The 17544-nt window shown below is 39.9% G+C and overlaps 1 protein-coding gene across 1 annotated transcript in view; it reads right to left on the minus strand.

The window, feature by feature from the left end:
• LOC139717247 (uncharacterized) overlaps window positions 1-17544 on the minus strand; it is a 162009-nt gene that overhangs the window by 81627 nt on the left and 62838 nt on the right. Inside the window, exon 2 of the mRNA XM_071628744.1 lies at window positions 2283-2474. Within this exon, the coding sequence (XP_071484845.1) occupies window positions 2283-2474 (192 nt within the window). The remainder of the gene's footprint in view (window positions 1-2282; window positions 2475-17544) is intronic.

The raw sequence follows: 17544 nt of genomic DNA on the forward strand, positions 1-17544 counted from the left end.
ATGAGAAGATTTCTCTTTTGGTTTCACTTCTTTCTACGAAAATCGAATAGAAATTCAAGAGTGTGGGCTGTGTTAAGGGACTTTGATTGCAATAAAAAAAGAAGATGTAATTCAAATGCACAACAGACACATACACACACAACGCACACACAAGGCACAAGCTTATTGTAGCTTGGTATTTTCTTTTGTTTTCTGTTGTTTTTATTTTCTTTTTTTGTTGCAATTATCTTCAGCTGCGAATAAACGTTACACAGTGAAGATCGATGTTACTGAGGTACATTTAATAAGAGGCACGTACGGGAAATACGTACAAACACACTCACGCACACATACAGACACGAATGCAATAATCAAATGCACGTGCGCACATCGGATCATGTTTTGTTTTTAATTGAGATATTTTGAGCGCCTGTGTTTGTCTGTAAAAGAACTGAAGTAAAAGGTGAATTTGTTGAACGATAACTGTCCAAGGGGGGAAAAAGCCAACATATATGTTTTTCCGTCTCACAGAAATCAATATCAAAATACAAGAATAGATCTGCCTGTCTTCTTTTTCTTCTTCTTATTTTCTCTCCCTCTCTCTCTCTCTCTCTCTCTCTCTCTCTCTCTGTGTGTGTACCATCGGGTATACAAATGCAAAACCTGAAGACAGTATATGCGAGTATTAGCTGTGACCATTTTTTTTTTTCTTGGAAATTCTTCTTCTCTTGTGTACTACGCGACTGGCAATATTTCTTTCACGTTGCGCCAATGAGACTAATAGCCCGGTAAATGTCAGAAGTCATCGGGAAACCCACGGCTCGGAGTGCGCGAGTTCCTCCAATAATAATATTCTTCTTCGTGTATGATGAATACCTGTCGAGTCGGATAAGAAGCAGGTAGGTTAAATTTGTACACACAACGGTTCTCCTACGTATTTCGTTCCTTTGTTTGTTTCCCGCTTCTTTTACCTCCTCTATAGTATTGGACTTAATGAACGGTGGGGAGGGAAAAAATGTGCGCAAATCAACGTGGAGCATGGCTTTATATTCTGTTTGCATTATCTTATTTCTTTTTACATGCTATATCTTTGCAATCTATACTTCAAAGCGGAAATGTGCATAATAATCAAATGGCGTCTATTCATGTTTGGGTTGTTGTGTTATTTGGTGGGTGTTGTTACTTCTTTTCGTTTATTTTTTATGACTTCCTTTACTTAAACGTTCCTTCTAGAAACTTTGATCAATTTCGTTCATTCTATTTTGCACATTTTGTTCTGTTGGGGTGAGTTATTCCTAAAACACATGTAAAAGGTCTTTCAAAATATGTTTGCCTACTGTACTCATTATCACTTTACAACCCATAACAGCACATGCAATGACAATAAATGCTCATTACTCTGTGGAAAATAACGTGGTTATTTCTGGCGATCTCCATTCACGTCCAGTTAATTGCTGTACACGGCCTTAGAGTTAAGGAGGGCGGAGGCGCCAAACAACCTGTTCTTGATTAGTAATTTTTGCATAACATTTTTTTTTCAATGCGCCAGAATAAGTAGGTGTTACCAGGAAGTTCTGTTTCTTTCTGTCCTTTCTCTTTATTTTATTTTTTTTTAAGGTTGGGGGAGACAAAGGTTGGCTTCACAATATAGCTGATAGCAGCAGCTTGTCGTTTGTTAGTTTGTCCTTAGCACCCCTTATCGTGCACAGCCAGTTCAAATTCTTGTTCAAACGTTACCTTACAATGCTTAACTGCAAATTCACTTTTGCGTTGGAGAGGTAGAGGTCGCATTTACAGCCTATTCAGTTTGTTGTTGTTGTTGTTCTGTTTGTTTGTTTGTTTGTTTGTTTGTTCTTTTTTAGGGGGTGTTTTTTGCATTTCCTGATGTATTCTTTTTGACCCAGTGATAATTGCCTCCGTCTTTTTACATCCTTCATCTAATTAAACACATTTTACATGTCACTGGAAAGATAGTACATTGCTTTCCGATTGTTTCCTTTGTTTTTCATTGCTTGTTACTGCTGCTAAAGTATAATTAATACCGAAAACACGCAAGTCTTCTGCTAATTCACTTATTTTAGTTTGAAGGTTATTCTTTGTCATACATTAATATGCACACACACACAGGGTCACGGACCTTAACCCCACCCACACGTACACACACTTTGCACTTGAATGTACACGTGTATATACGTTAGTGTATGTTCGCTCGCACACACACACACACACACACCACATACACATGTACATGTATGTATAGTGTATGCCCACACACAGCCACACACAAACGAGGAAAGTCTTACCGAAGCCGAATTTCCTTGCCCAGCTGTTTTTCCGACAGTTCAATTCGTAGCCTCCGTCCGGTCCGTGCCAGCCGGAGCAGGCGAAGTAGAACCAGCCGCAGGCCGTCAGGTGGATTACCATGGCGGCTAAAACGGTGTACTTCAGGGTCCGTAGCAGAGCCGTGTTCGAACCCAGCTTGGATTCCCGGTTTTCTGCGAGACGGGGAAAAAAAGAGAAAATAATGTGGTAAATTGATGCAGCATTTACTATAATGAGTCATGACTGAGTTCGCCGTCCCGCATGTCTATGGTTTACGCGGATGCCATGGAGAGCAATGGCTTATAGGCTATTGTCGATCAGAGGACAGCAGTCAACGGATTGCCCTGTTTTAATAGTTGTTTAAAATTAATTATTTCTCGATGCATATTTCTGCAAATTTGCTCTTTCACTGTCTGAGTGAAGGCCTATCACGTGATATATATTATGATATGTTTGTTTTTTGTTGTTTTTTTGCGAAAAAAACGCGCGAAATGCGCGAAAATTTCAACACCTCGAAAATTTCCACTTTTTTCAAGACTTAAAACTCTTCAATCTTCTCTTCCTCTTGCATTCCTTCTTTCCCTTTTCTTCCTTCCTCTTCTCTCCTTCTCTCTCTCTCTCTCTCAATCTCTGTTTCACATCAAATCAAAGCAATAAAACGATACTGTCTCGCTCTCTCTTTGAATTCTTGTATTTCCTATCAAATCAAAGCAACAAAAACAATATTCCCTCTCTCTCTCACTCTCCCTCTCTCTCTCCTCTTTCTTTACTAGTCAACGTTGCCCTATCAAGTCAGAAGGATGTGTCGACCTCGGATTAATGTCATTCCTGTTTCAGCTGGGCCACGGTGCTCCACAAGCACAGGATGTATAATCAATTTTCTCGCCTCCAGGTCGCCACTCGCTTCCACGGGGCCGGATACCCGGGCGGAGCGTCTTGATAGATGGGAGGACACTCGTTAGCCGCGGCGATTCTACCAACACTAATAGTCTCCTCTCAAGACGCACAGAGATACAAACAATAACAACACATTGATGGAATCATCAAGTTACCACTTTTATCTGTTGCACTATAGTCCAGTGTCCCCCCCTTTTTTTATATTCTTAGCTATTTTCACTCAATTGATGTCAACCAAGAGAAGTTACAAACTATAAATATGAACACTGAAAAATCCACGTCGTAAATGTATTTAAAAAGAAAGTCACGGTTTGAACTTCTTCCATCGATAATAATCAAAACAAGCAGAACTTCGCACATGCCCGTGTCAACGTTATACTTCAAGGTTGTATGGATGTTGGCGTACTCGATAAGTCACGCACGTTTGGGCAGTCGAAACTCGCACAGTCAATGGACTAGATTTAGACCGTGAGCAAAACTTGAACTGCGGAATATAAGACACGATATACAAATATAATACCTCCCAGTTTATTTGTCCTATCTACAATCTTATATGATGTCAATGATAATCTCGGATACATCATTAGATAGGTTCAAGTCATCAGCATATCAACGACTTCTGTCCCATTGACCATGTAACATAAGGAAATGCATTTATCTTTAATATCAAGACTCATGACTAGTCTCTCTTTCTATAATTGCACAGCATTCTATTTTTTTAGTGTACGGGAGTGATAGCGTATGTATATAGACAATTATAGATGACAGTCATAATCATTCACCCCTGTCTTAATCTCCACGTTTGAGACACCACCTCCACCCATCTCCTCCTCCTCCTCCTCCTCCTCCTCTTCATCTTCCTCTTTCTCTTCATCCTCCTCCTCTTTCTGCTCCAAACCCATCTCATAGACCGCCCGTCTTTCGGCGGGATCCCTGCTGGTACTCTGTGTATACGAGCCTAGGAGTCGCCCCGCGTGGAATTTGTAATGATGACTTCTCTCGCTGGGTGGTAAGATGCGGAAAGAGGCCCAGACGTCACGAACCTCCCTCTGTCCCGCCTTCTTCATCTTTGTCTGTCTGTATGTTTGTCCGTCTGTTTCTCTCTCTCTCTCTCTCACACCAGCAATATATCTGTATGTTTTCCTCTGTCCGTCTATCTGTCTGCCCCTCTCCTTCTTGTGTTCTCTATTACGTCGTTAATTCCTTCATTATTATCTCTATCCCTCTCTCTATTCATGCCACTATGTCTAGCCTTCCCATTCTCTACTGTAAAAGTCGATATTTTCGCGCGATTAATTTTTCCTGTGAGCCGCTCAAAAACATCTATTTGCGGGTTCCTGAATTCGCGCTGCGCAATATGGTCAACCCATTCAAAATGTGGACATATTCGCGGGTTTTAGAATTCGCTCTAGCCAAAAGTAGCGCGGAAAGCTCAAGTCTTCTTCCAATCGCTGTATCACTGTAAAACTTTGTCTGTCCATTGGTCTGTCACCATTCTCTCTCTCTCTCTCTCTCTCTCTCTTTCTGTCAGTTTATTTTATTCGTCATAAAAATACACTTATAATCACATAAACATGAAACTACAAACATGTAGAACATATTTCATGTGTATGCATGAGTAACAAAAAAAACCTTAAAAAAAATAAAATTTTATAACACATTAACCCCAGAGGTACAAAAATATCATATATCAAGGAGGACATAAAACACGAACATAAAAGTAACATTTGACACGAAATCGGTAAGGGAATGAAGACAAGCTCATCCGATGAGATTTATATGCGCGTTTGAAACCATTATGGTATATAATAAAGAAAGGGTGGCAGACTTTTCCAAAGAAAACATAGCACCTTAAAAAGATTCGTGTTTCTATTAAACGTTTTTTTTTTCGAACCAAAGGAATTAATCTAATGTGTGTGTGTGTGTGTGTGTGTGTTCACTTATGTTTTCACAAATATCACTATAGGATTTCCTTTTTGTGAATGTTTCATTCATTGTGTAGAAGAATCTTGCCATACATTATTATGAGGGAAATTCAGCATCCAATGTCATTAATGCAAATAACATCAGCCATGAAATTCAGGTAGGCTAATTTCGGCACCACACTTGCCAAAAGTTCAAAATGATGTTTTCTTCCTACGCGGATCCTTTAGGCGATGCGATTTTTGGATGAATGCATTTAGCAGGCTCCAGGATGCATGTCTACACAATGGGTTTTTTCTGCCCGTCCCGGGCATTTTGATACATGCACAAGATACTCAGTAAGGCAGAATATATTATTCATGCCTCGCCGATGGCGGCGTTGTTTTGTTTTGTTTTGTTTTTCATTGCTGTGCAGGAGTAACCTGCCCCCACCTACGCTCCCATCCGTTTCCCTTCACTTGATCACGTACACGAGACGACATTGAGCTCCGTAATATCGGCAATCGCAAACAATGGCTGTAGATTAGCTTCAGATCTACCGTAGATAATGTATACTGTATATGGGGCGAATGTAATTGGCTAGATGCTGGATACTGGATGCCAACGAACTCTCGCTATAGACTTTGCTCGGGTCAAAGGTCATGATTGTACTTTGTAATGCATTTTTAACAACCAAGGTTGAAACTGTGCAAAAGGCGATGCTATCAGAAAGAGTTTGAATATAATGGCTGTTTGGCAAGACAGTACATATTTGAGAAAGGAACATCCCAAAATATGAGAAACAGAAAAAAAAAACAGACGATAAAATAAGTTTTTTTGTGTGTGTGTGTATTTTTCTTTCATGAGGAGCAGCAGATCATTGTCCTGATTTCTCTGATTAGGTTTGATTATCTTTAAAGCGTGTTGAGTCACACTCAAATTATTGCACGTGCTTTGAGGTGTGAGGTATGACGTCATTTTCATTTCTGTGTCACTACATCCGGAATGCCGTCAACGTTTTCCGGTCTGAGCTGTACAAAGCACCGTAACGAAGGACAGCGGACGAAATTGATCACGTTGGCTATGACTACATTAAGTGACTTGTGTGTGCGTATGTGTGTGTGAGAGTGCCGTATTGCATTGAATGTGTTTGTGTGTGTGTGTGTGTGTGTGTGTGTGTGTGACTGCACTGAGTCAATGTGAGTGTGAATGCACTGTGTGAATGTGGGTATGTGATGTCGACTGCGTGAGCTTTACATGGCTGTGTGTGTGTTTTCTTGTTGGTGTGAGTGCGGAAATATTCCATACTGTCTCCATACTGTATAGCGTCACTTCAAACAGAGCCCCCACACGTGTGTCTTTCATGTTGACACACTATTCCCTGCACTAATCACGTTCTCCTCAAAACGTTAATTAGCTATACATACACACTGCAAAACACAATCAATACAATTATTTTATCATTATGAAATAGGATAATTACCACCATTCATCTTCAAAGACATGATTAGCGAGTACAACAATCACTGTAAAAGTCGCGCGATTATTGGGGCATGGAAGAATGTGTCGTAATCAGACTTGGGTAACGATTTGTTCACTTAACTTCAAAGCGACATAAAACAAAATTATCAAAGAGAAAGAGAGGGAGAGAAGGAAGGAGAGAGAGAGAGAGATGAAAATGAGGGGGAGATGCATGCAAAACAGGAGCTTCAGGCTCATAAGAGTCCTTAAAATGTGCACATTCAAAATTCAATGTTCATTAATTTTACATGTGGCAGAGCCCCACTTTTGTTGTTGTTGTTGCAAACTTTCCATAAGAACATCTGCCTGCACCTCGCTCCTTTGCTTCACATAGAGCGCTATCATCATTAATTTGATAATTGTTCGGTTAAGAAGGATGTGTCATCACTGCGGTGACTGCCTAAAGTAAACCTACTTCTTTAACTTACCTTATCAAAGTATTGGGCGATGTGATATAACTTTCTCTTTGTTTGATTTGTTGTTGAAGTTTCAAACCACTTCCGGTTTCACACTGAATTACTTGTACAAAATTTACTCCACAAGTCATTCAATAATTCATTGTTATATGAGTACCATCTCCAAAAGCAATATCAGTGCATGTCACGTGATGTCAATTCAACCAATCACAAATCAGGACAGATAAACTCTACTCTATTCACACCTTCTATTATGGAGCACACAAATGTTAATTCGTCCAGTTAGGTATTGCGCGCGTGCACAAGCATTTACGATATGAAAATCTCACTATCGACTATCGATAGAGAGGGTTGGGAAAACCTGTCCTCGCGCGTTGAACTGTAGCCCACATTAAATAGCACTCACACTCGCAGTCACGGCAATGGACTGTGCCAGACGCTCCGATCGATTATGATAATCGCGAACAATCAGATCGATATCTGGCCAGGCCCGTGCAGGGGTAATTACGGATGGCTTCGAATTGGCAACAGCAAAGGCTAATACTCCCGCGCATGGGACAGAGTCGGCGATTTTAAAGCAGCATTAACAGAGTGTAATACTACCTGTTCGATTACTGACCAATTTACCCTGCTTTTTCGAAAACGTGGGGGGGGGAAGGTGGGGGGTCACTCCTTTTTAGAGTAAGACAGGAATGGAGGACTCTGCCATTATTGCCATCCCTGAATTTTTAGTGTGTGATACCTCCTTGATGAAAGCCTTCTGTCCGGATTTGAACTCTACAGCTATTTAATTAGAGCCCAAAGTCGTGAACCAGTATTTCCATACCAATACACCTTTATTATTATACGCCATCAACGCTTGGGTGAGGTTTTTTGGTGTTTTTTTTTTTTTTTTGCATCACCCCCTCCCCCATACTCGAAATCAAATTCCAGAACTTCGCGTAAAACAACTCTACAGATTCTCAAAATCCCTCGAACTTGCAATATTAAGGGACGGTAGACATTCGGTGAAACATACAATGTGACCGATACCACGCTCCGCGCAGGACGCCCCCCCCCCCCCATCACCATCGCCGTTTATGTCCAGACGAGCTCCATTGCTCAGACGACATCACAAGCCTAGATAAAGGTCAAGCGTCCGTGTTAGTGAACTCCAATTTGTTTATCAAAGCAAAAGATCAGCCCACCCATATCATCCCGATCTCAACGCAATCGGCGCCAAACCCCAGAGGGCTGAAAGGGAGGGGAGGGGGTGAGGTAGTAATAGCGAACCACAATCGAATGTCTACTGATGACGAACGGAGAGGAACAGGAGAACATTTTCGGGGTTCTTACCTATTGTATTACACTCATCTATAATTATAAATACAGATATATCTCTATCTATTTATATACATCTCTCTCTCTCTCTCTCTCTCTCTGTCTGTGTGTAAAACATATTAATATCATTAATATCATTATTATCAGCATCATCATTTTCATTATATATGTATTTATATAGCAATATATTAATTATTAAAGCATTTATATAGGAATATATTACATAATAGTATAATATTTATATGTTAGGAATATACTATATTCCTATGATGTATATGTGTTGTGTGTGTGTTTGTGTGTGGGGTGTGCAAAATGGGTGTGTGATTATATGTATATTAGTGAGGAAAATTCGACGCAGCATAAAGACATCACTTCAAAAAGAAAACAAGACAGAAAACACAGCATATAGGAATGATGACGGAAAGGGTATAGAGAAGACAGTGTGTAGAAAACAATGTGATGGAAAAGTCAATCACAGTGACTGACATTTGTGATTGGAGACGGGAATGACACAGTGTACAGTGACACAGTGTAAAGGGCACACAGTGTAATAGTAGCAGCAGTGTGATTGAGAAACATGATTACAACAGTCTGGTGAATGCAGTGTCATTAGGAAGCTCAGTGTGAAAGAGATGACGTACCATTTCACTGCATTACGAGTGTAGAGTTCCTATATATTGTGATGCTGTTGATACTACAGATTATAATACTTCATTTATCTTATGTACTACAATCAATGTGAAAAATATGCAATCTGCATGGGTGTATCATTTCACCGCGACTTATAGAAGTGTACAGATCCGATCGCGTGATTCTGTTGGTTCTAGCTGTATGAGCTTTTAATGTATAATCATCATTCTGATCATAATCAATGTGGGATTACTTGTTGTGGCATAAAATAATGCAAGTATCGCCATTAATACGGGAAATTCTCTGTTGCCGTTTGTATGGTATTGCGCAGAAACGGAGCAAGACTAATTCAATTATTCCTTTCGGCTTGATTTATCATGTTTAATACTCAGCTCAATTTTATTGCGCCTGATAGATCGGGGTTTTCGTGTTTGTTCTTTCGTCATCATTCTTCGTTAGCATTTGGGAGACATCACCTCACGTTTACACTATACCACACTACCCTCATGTACAAGAATTCTTGAAGTTGAATGGTATTTTCCTTTTCAATTAGTGAACTTTAGGCATAACCTATGCGATCCAAGCTTTCAGCCCCAATATCTTCCGTAGAGTCTTGTGACTGCACTCCATCCTCCTATCTCGCAGGGTTTGCCCTTGAGGCAGAGGATGCCTGTTCTAATAACATCGCTCGTTGTCAATGTTTGCACGATTCTCGACTCGCCATGTGTGCTACGACCATAAAAACAGCTCAACTCGAGTATAATGACGCAGGGTGAGGTAATTACCTGCACATCGTTACTTACGACCATCACGCGTTGCACGGGCGAAGTCAAATTCCCATAACCCCGTTCAACCTCTTCTCTGTCTTGTATTGCCTATACTATATACACGAAATGCCACCAGTTGATGTAATTATCAACATTTAAAGCAAGCAAATATTTTCATTGTTAAGTGCATGAAAAAATACATAACCTTGATGTAGAAGAACAGGTTGGGAGCTCTTTTGTTGTGTGTAATGTTTATACCGTTTACACAACATGATAATTTTACCTTTTTGATGACAATCTCCGTCAAAGACACTGTATTGAATGTTAAAAGTGATGAAATTCTTGGGTCGAGTAGGTTTTTCCTATTGCAACGGATTGAAAAAAAAATGCCTTACATCAAAGTAAATAAGTACAGAATTGATTATTGCTTGAGTATAGTAGCCATGACAACAACAACAACAACAACAACAAAATCATTGGCTCGCATACTCGAGCAGGATTCGAATCTGCGACCTCCTGGACACCGGACAGGCGTCCTGTCTCCTAGACATCCTGCTCGAGTACCGAGCATGAATGGATGCCCATGATTTTTTTTATCATAGCTACTATACTAAAACACTTACTTATTTACATCGATACAAGGCACTCTGTCAATCAGTTGCAAGAATTAATGTATATAGCAAATGCTGACTGAGCTTCAAATTGATATTCAAAATATTAAAGGACATTCTGTATCGTCTAAGGTTTACTTACCGTCATTGGGAAAACATTTCCCCATCCTCTCTCCACTCCTTCCTCCCTCCCCCCCCCCCTCCTCCCCCTCCTCCCCCTCCTCCCCCTCCCCCTTCAGTAGATGGGCGAGATGGATGCAGGCTTACTGGGAGGGATGAGGGAGATGATGCACTGGGAGGAGAATTAAGAGGAAGAGGGGGAGGGGAGAAGGGGGTGGAATTGGGTTGAAGTCATCGCAAGAAATGTCAGACGCAAGAGGGGGCAATGGAAACTGAAGACCGAGCGGGAACTGTGCGTCGAGATGGATCATCCAGGAGGTATAATGAGGGAAGAGGAGTGCACGAAGACGCGAAGATTGAGAGAGGGCTCATTTCAGTTCTCACGTCGTGACGAACAATGCGCAAACACAGACTGAAGTAGCGCACCGACTAATTGATAACCAGCCGGCAATCACTTTCAAAAAAAAGCTGATGGGGGTGGATTCACAAATCGCCCGCGTCCGTATCCGCGTACATCATGACTCTCTAGAATCTACCAGGCCTCTTTCGAAATAAAAGCTTGCACGTGTGAGATGAATCAAACGTGAAAATCCAACATCAATTCCCGCATTGCTGTATTCCTCTAAGTTGTCAGGGGGGCCTAGTTTAATACGCTCGTTCGATACGTTCATCAGATGGGTTGACGCTGATCCTGCGCACAAAGGGGCACTGCTTCACTGTGAATTGGCTTCATGATGACGTCATTTCACATTATCGATCCATCCCATCAATCCTCAGACTGCTACATTCCCATATTCCTGAAAACAGTCTGAAATGATTATTTTTACCGAGTTGACAAGAGCTACCGTCTTCTGGTTTAATTATCAATAATAATCGACGTATTTTGGTATTTTTGTCTCCTTTTGTTGAAGTGTCGTATCATCTTTAAGAAATTGCAAATAACAAAGATGAAATCAAAGGCCACATCAAATTGTGCGATGACAATGAGATCCACATCATGTGTTACTTTTATAGGAACATAAGATGTACTGTAAGCTTTCCACATGTCCCAAACATTCGAGGTATCTCAGTACGTATGCTGTATTCATCACAGTCTCTCTTAAGAATCATGTGGGGTGCAGTGTGGAGTGAGCCAAAGAGGGAGAATGTCGCAGCCTCACCATAGCAAAGTTTCCTCCTTCATAGTGAAATGTGAATCGGAGACGGCTAAGGCACGCTTTTTCCATGGTTGAATAGCTGTGATGGCGACCCGGATGCCACGCGTTATAAGTGAGCACGTATAGTTGGGAACGGTGCACCCGCCATCTTCAGACATATCGCGAATCCACTGGCGTGGAGTGTATAGCACTAAGTGATCGAAAGCGACCACACACACAGGGCTGAGGACGCAACCAGATACAAAAAGAAGGATACATAAATAGAAAGCCAAAATAAATAGATATAGAGATTAGTGATAGATAGATAGATAGATAATAGATAAATAGATAGATAGAGAGAGATAGAGAAAGAAATAGAGATAGATGGACAGGGGATGGAGAGAGAGAGATAGATATAGACAGGTAGATAGAGAGGTAAATAAAGAGATAGATAGAAGTAGATAGAGAGATAGATAAAGAGATAGATAGAGAGATAGATATAGAGAGGTACATAGAGAGGTAAATAGAGAGATAGATAGATAGAGGTAGATAAAGAGATAGATAAAGAGATAGATAAAGAAAATATAAGAAAGCATATAGGGAGGGGGGAATCACAATTGGACAAGTAAACAGCGTAGTAAGCGAAGGTACATAAAGAGTGGTAGATCCCCACAACCCCGTGCGGGTGATCATTATTAAAGCAAGTTGATGGTTAATGCATTGCAACCCTTTGCCCTCCGGAGATGGCGGAGAGAAGTTTGTTTAAACATCTCCAGTAACCATTGCAGAGGATAATAGAGTCTGAGTAAGGTCGAATACACACGCGTTTAACCCGCTCATGCTCTCGACAGGACAGCCGTTCCATTCAGGTGATCAGCATGGGCGTTCACCCCTGTTTCGCTACCGCGACATCTCATTAACCTGCCTACAGGTACATGGCATCGGTGGGCTCAGCCCGCATAAACAATTAAGGGAAAGTGCTATCAACCAAAAACAAAAACAAAAACAAAAAACAAAAAAAGTGTGTGTGTGGGGGGGGGGGGGGGCAAGTTACATTATTCTCTCACACTCGCCGCAAAGGTATACAAGACTAGAAATGAAAGTCAAATTTTGGTAGCTTAAAGGAGTGGTAAAGTATTGGTGGAGATGACGATTGGGCTTTTAACTTTTTACCAGATACAAAGAAACCACTTATAAAATAGTACAGAGCATACCATTTTAAGAGGAATTTAAAGTTTATTTGTTAAAAATTGGTTTTTGAATTGCTGAGACATCCAAAAACAAAGTAAAACATAGCGATTGTAATAAAAGGTGGGTCCCACCTTTTATTATGACCGCTCTGTTTTGGATATTTCGGCCATTCAAAACCAATTGTCATCAAATGAACACTGAATTCCGCTTGGAGTTATATGCTCTTTCATATTTCATTGGAAGTTTTTCATTATTTCACCTTAAAAATGTTAGAAAAGAGAAGTTAGGTCTCAACCAAAGCTATACAATCCCTTTAATATGATCAATACTTAGAGTACAACAATAATCTTATGCACACACACTCACACACAAAACAGCAAAGCAAATGCAAAGCGATGTCTCGCCTGCACATTGCAATTTTCACGTGGTTTGGTAACTTCACAAAAGTTATTGAGAAGACACCCCAATATTGTGAGTATAATATTCTTAGCGTAAGTTAGATTGACATTTTTACCTTTGACACCGTCAGATCTGACCGAATATACAAAATTAACTTTAGGTAATGTAGGACTACTTAGGGTAGTGAGAATGGTCAAAGCTCAAAGCTGTGGAAAGTTATTGAGTGTAAGACTACACCCCTTCTATTGTTAGTACTGTATAGTGTTTTTCAGTTTTTCAATGTAAGCTTATTGACCTTTTGACCTTTGACTAGTAGGACTTCCCTAATATTCGAACTTGATCAGCATATATTATGATGCACATGTGCTGTCAGTTTCGCGGTCATAGTTCAAAGCTCTGGAATATTGAGAGTACAACCACGATATGGAGAGAACAGTGGTTATCGGAGAAAGTTAATTGACCTTTTGACCTTTATTTTTGAACTTCACTAATATTCAACCCTGACCGGCATCTTTAGGTGATGTACCTGTCAAATGAATTTTGTGTTTAGAGTTCAAATCTCTGGAAAGTTATTGATAGTACCCCACACTACTACGGCTGCAGTGCTTATCAGGCAAAGTCCATTGACCTTTTTGTTGAACTTCATCAATATTCGAATATTCGACCTCGGACGGCATCTTTAAATGCTCCTTGGTGTCAATTTGATGGTCATAGCTTAAACCTATGGAAAGTCATTGAGAGTAGGCACCGCATTTTACTATAAGTACAGTGCTTCTTAGGTAAAGCTCATTGACATTTTGACCCTTCATCTTGATGGACTTCACCAATATTCACACTTGACTGGCAGCTTTAGGTGATAACTATATACATTTGATGCGAGTTTCGTGGTCATAGCTTATAGTTATTAAAAGTTAAAGAGAGTACACCGAATTGTTGACATCGCGGATGACGACGACGGAAAAGTGACGTCTATGGGTCGCTTCCGTTTCGCAGGGGAGACAAAGATTCATCCTTCGCAATTTTCAGTCCCGTGTACTTTCATCCACGGCAGTTTACTTTTATCTCAATCATATTTTGAAGGTTTCAGTGAAACATTTCCTTGCGATGGGATTCTTTGTTCAGTTATGAATGGATTTATAAGTACATTGTAGTACGTTTTGATAACTAAAAAGTACGGGGAACTTTCATCATGGCTGATCCATTTTAATCATATTTTTGGTTCTTGATTTTTGAAGGTGTTGTGATCAATATTGAATCTAGTCTATTCTCGATGCTCAGAACTGTCCCCAGCATGGAATCATTCCCTCATGAGTATGGAGGCAGACACGGGACGTTCCTGGAAAACGGTATACTAATCACCAGGTAAACTTACATGTATTCTGCGAAGCACTGGTAAGCGTGCACCGGTATGAGGTGCTGAAAGAATGTCACGTTCTGTTTCTGATAAAAGCGAGGTAGGCGAGCGTACCATTCGCCAAGAGACAGAGTGCGAAATCAAATATCCACATTATGATTGTTTCCACGGGCGCGATGTTAATGCGTCCAAAGCATTGGTCACGGAATACCCAATTCAAGTTGTGGAGTGTATCCGCACCTCTGCTCCACCGTACCTCAATCCCATACTCACACATTTCCACTTTCTACAATAGCGCGTGAGAAAGTGGTTAGTTGTATACACACACACACACACCACACACACAAAATAATACACACACACGCACACACACACACACACACACACACACACACACACACACACACATCACGTGTAGCGAGAGGACAAGAAATACGAAGGCAGACTGGACAAATATTTGAGAATCCAAATTGGACGGCTGAAGAGGGATCAGCTCCGAGCGACCTGCCAACGCTGAATCAGGGTTACCATGGGAACGGATTTTCGACTGTGACGTCCCGAAAAGTGAAAGTGAGATCCTTCCTCCCTCTCTCCCTTTCTCCCCTTCTTTCTCTGGCACTTTCTTCTATTTTTCTGCGCATCTTTTCCTTAGAGGGCTTATTCTCGAATGCGTTTCATGCAAGATTGAATGATTATTTCAGATGACCTTTTTCAGGATGTCTATATTTTTTGTTAGGCAGCTCTGTTCGGTCTTTTCATGTTTTGGTTCGATTTGCTAACTTAAAGAACGAGGAATTCATTTGTTAACTTATTGCTTTGAAAAGAGAATGCAACTATTTTCAATCATATCATGTCAAGTAGAATAAACCCTTCAAGCAGACCCATTTGAGAAGAGTTTGAACATTCATAATATGGTTCGTGGCAACTTTCGCGACGTTTACGTACTCAATAACGCGAATGTGGGGTCACGTTTATCTGCAAGTATAACCTGCGGTAAAGCCTGGAAGTTGTAAAAGTATTTCCATCTCCCCCTTCTTTATGCTGATGACAAGAGCGATGGATATGGTGATAACAATTACAGAGATAACAACAACATTAGCAGCAAAAATGACATACGTGCAAATTCTGGAGTCCAATGAATATAGAGATGCTTTGAAGACAATTTTGCAAAAATAAGATCTGTCACCAAGTTAAGATACAGCATCATCAGGGCCCTGTTGCATAAAACCCTTACCGCTGGACTTACCGCTCCTTTCTAGCGGTAAGTTTTCAAATTAGCAGTAAATTTTATAATCCTTGATGCTGATTGGCTGTGACGCCTAATTTTGACGGTAGTTACCATTGAAATTCAATGGTAAGTTTTATGCAACGTTCCACAGGTGTTCATAATATACAAATGCAAGGTGGAACAAAACTTTTTTTTTTCTATCACGAAGAGCATGAAGAGAAATGAGAGATGTCGCAAATGGTGACGAGTACTGTAAAAGTGGAAATTTTTGCGGTGTTGAAATTTTCGCGCTTTTCGCGCAATCAGAAACTAGCGCGAAAATAAAAGCACGCAAACATTTTTGCTTGCCATAATATGTTCCTGTATATAGTTGATGTCTTCATACCGCGGAATTAAAAACATGCGAAACTCTTCTTATCCGGCTGAGCGCGGAAAATTAGTCGCGCGAAAATGTTCACTTTTACAGTACTCCAGTATGCATCCGATATGTTACACTATTCACCCGATAAATATAATCTTGACGATGTAAGGTTTTGTAGGTTTACATGACTGGCAAGAAATTAAAATGAATGAAAGGTTTGAAAGTTTAATGGCACATCTTGACATGTATTGCGTTCTTTGGACTTACTTTCATTTGAACAGCAAAAATCGTTTCACAGAGTGATCACTTTGGAATTCTAACAAGTTTCATGATGCACATGGTGTGCACTGTTACGTTATTTTTATCTTTTTTTATATATTTGACCTCATGACCACAATAGAGGTCATTTTTAACTGAAAAGCCTTTACGATCAAACACATGATTTATCTCCAAAAGCTGGAGCGATTTTACACATTCGGTGGAATTGGCAAATCGCTAGCATTTAGTCTTCACATTTTACACTTCACCCTTAACCTTTTCACACTACTAAATTCTTTGATCTTATGTCAACAAAAAAATGAATATAACTTTTGGTTAAATACGTATGTATGCATACTTAGTTTCAGGATGATAATGTCAGCGATTGCAGAGCGAAGTAGAAACAAGTGAAATTTCAGTATTTACTTGACCTCAAGACTCTTGACCTTTGGCCCTATGATAAAAAATAAAATCTATGAATAATCACTATCTGGTATGATATATGCATATAATTACATACATATTATTTTATATATATTTAATTTATATTTTTATATACTAACTGATGAATTTATTCAACAATATTTTCAGCTTTAAATTAAAAATACGAACAAAAATGGAATGTTAGAATTTTCGTTTGACCTTTGACATTAGTACAAAATAATTTCCCCTATACAAAATCTGTGCGCGGTAAAGCATGTACACCAAGCTTAATTAAGATAGTGTATACACTGAGTCATTTCCAAGGCATCGAGAAAATAGTGAAATTTCAGCATCAAATAGTGTAGTTTATAGGGTCTTAATCTGACCTTTGAAACCCTAACCCCAAACTCCCCAGTAAAATCGCTTCGAGAAATACATGTCGACTACGTTTCAGAAAGATATTTTGAGCTAATTCAAAGATGCTTAAGAAAAAAAGGTTACATTTTGGCATTTCCACTCTACTCTTGACCCCCTTGGCCATAAAACAATCCCTACAGATATTTCTTTTTATGTTATTTTTTTCTCGAGGAAAAAAGAATCTTTAGCTCTCTGTTCTTGGTAAAAGAATTATATGCTTTTGCGCGTCCCCCTCAGCTGTGTGCAAAAAAGATTGAGAAAAATGAAAATTATCGTTAAATTTGGTGTATGC

The sequence above is a fragment of the Diadema antillarum genome, unplaced genomic scaffold, assembly GCF_040938485.1.
Source record: "Diadema antillarum isolate AM-2024a unplaced genomic scaffold, OU_Dant_1.0 scf00000073, whole genome shotgun sequence".
NCBI classification, from domain to species: Eukaryota; Metazoa; Echinodermata; class Echinoidea; order Diadematoida; family Diadematidae; genus Diadema; species Diadema antillarum.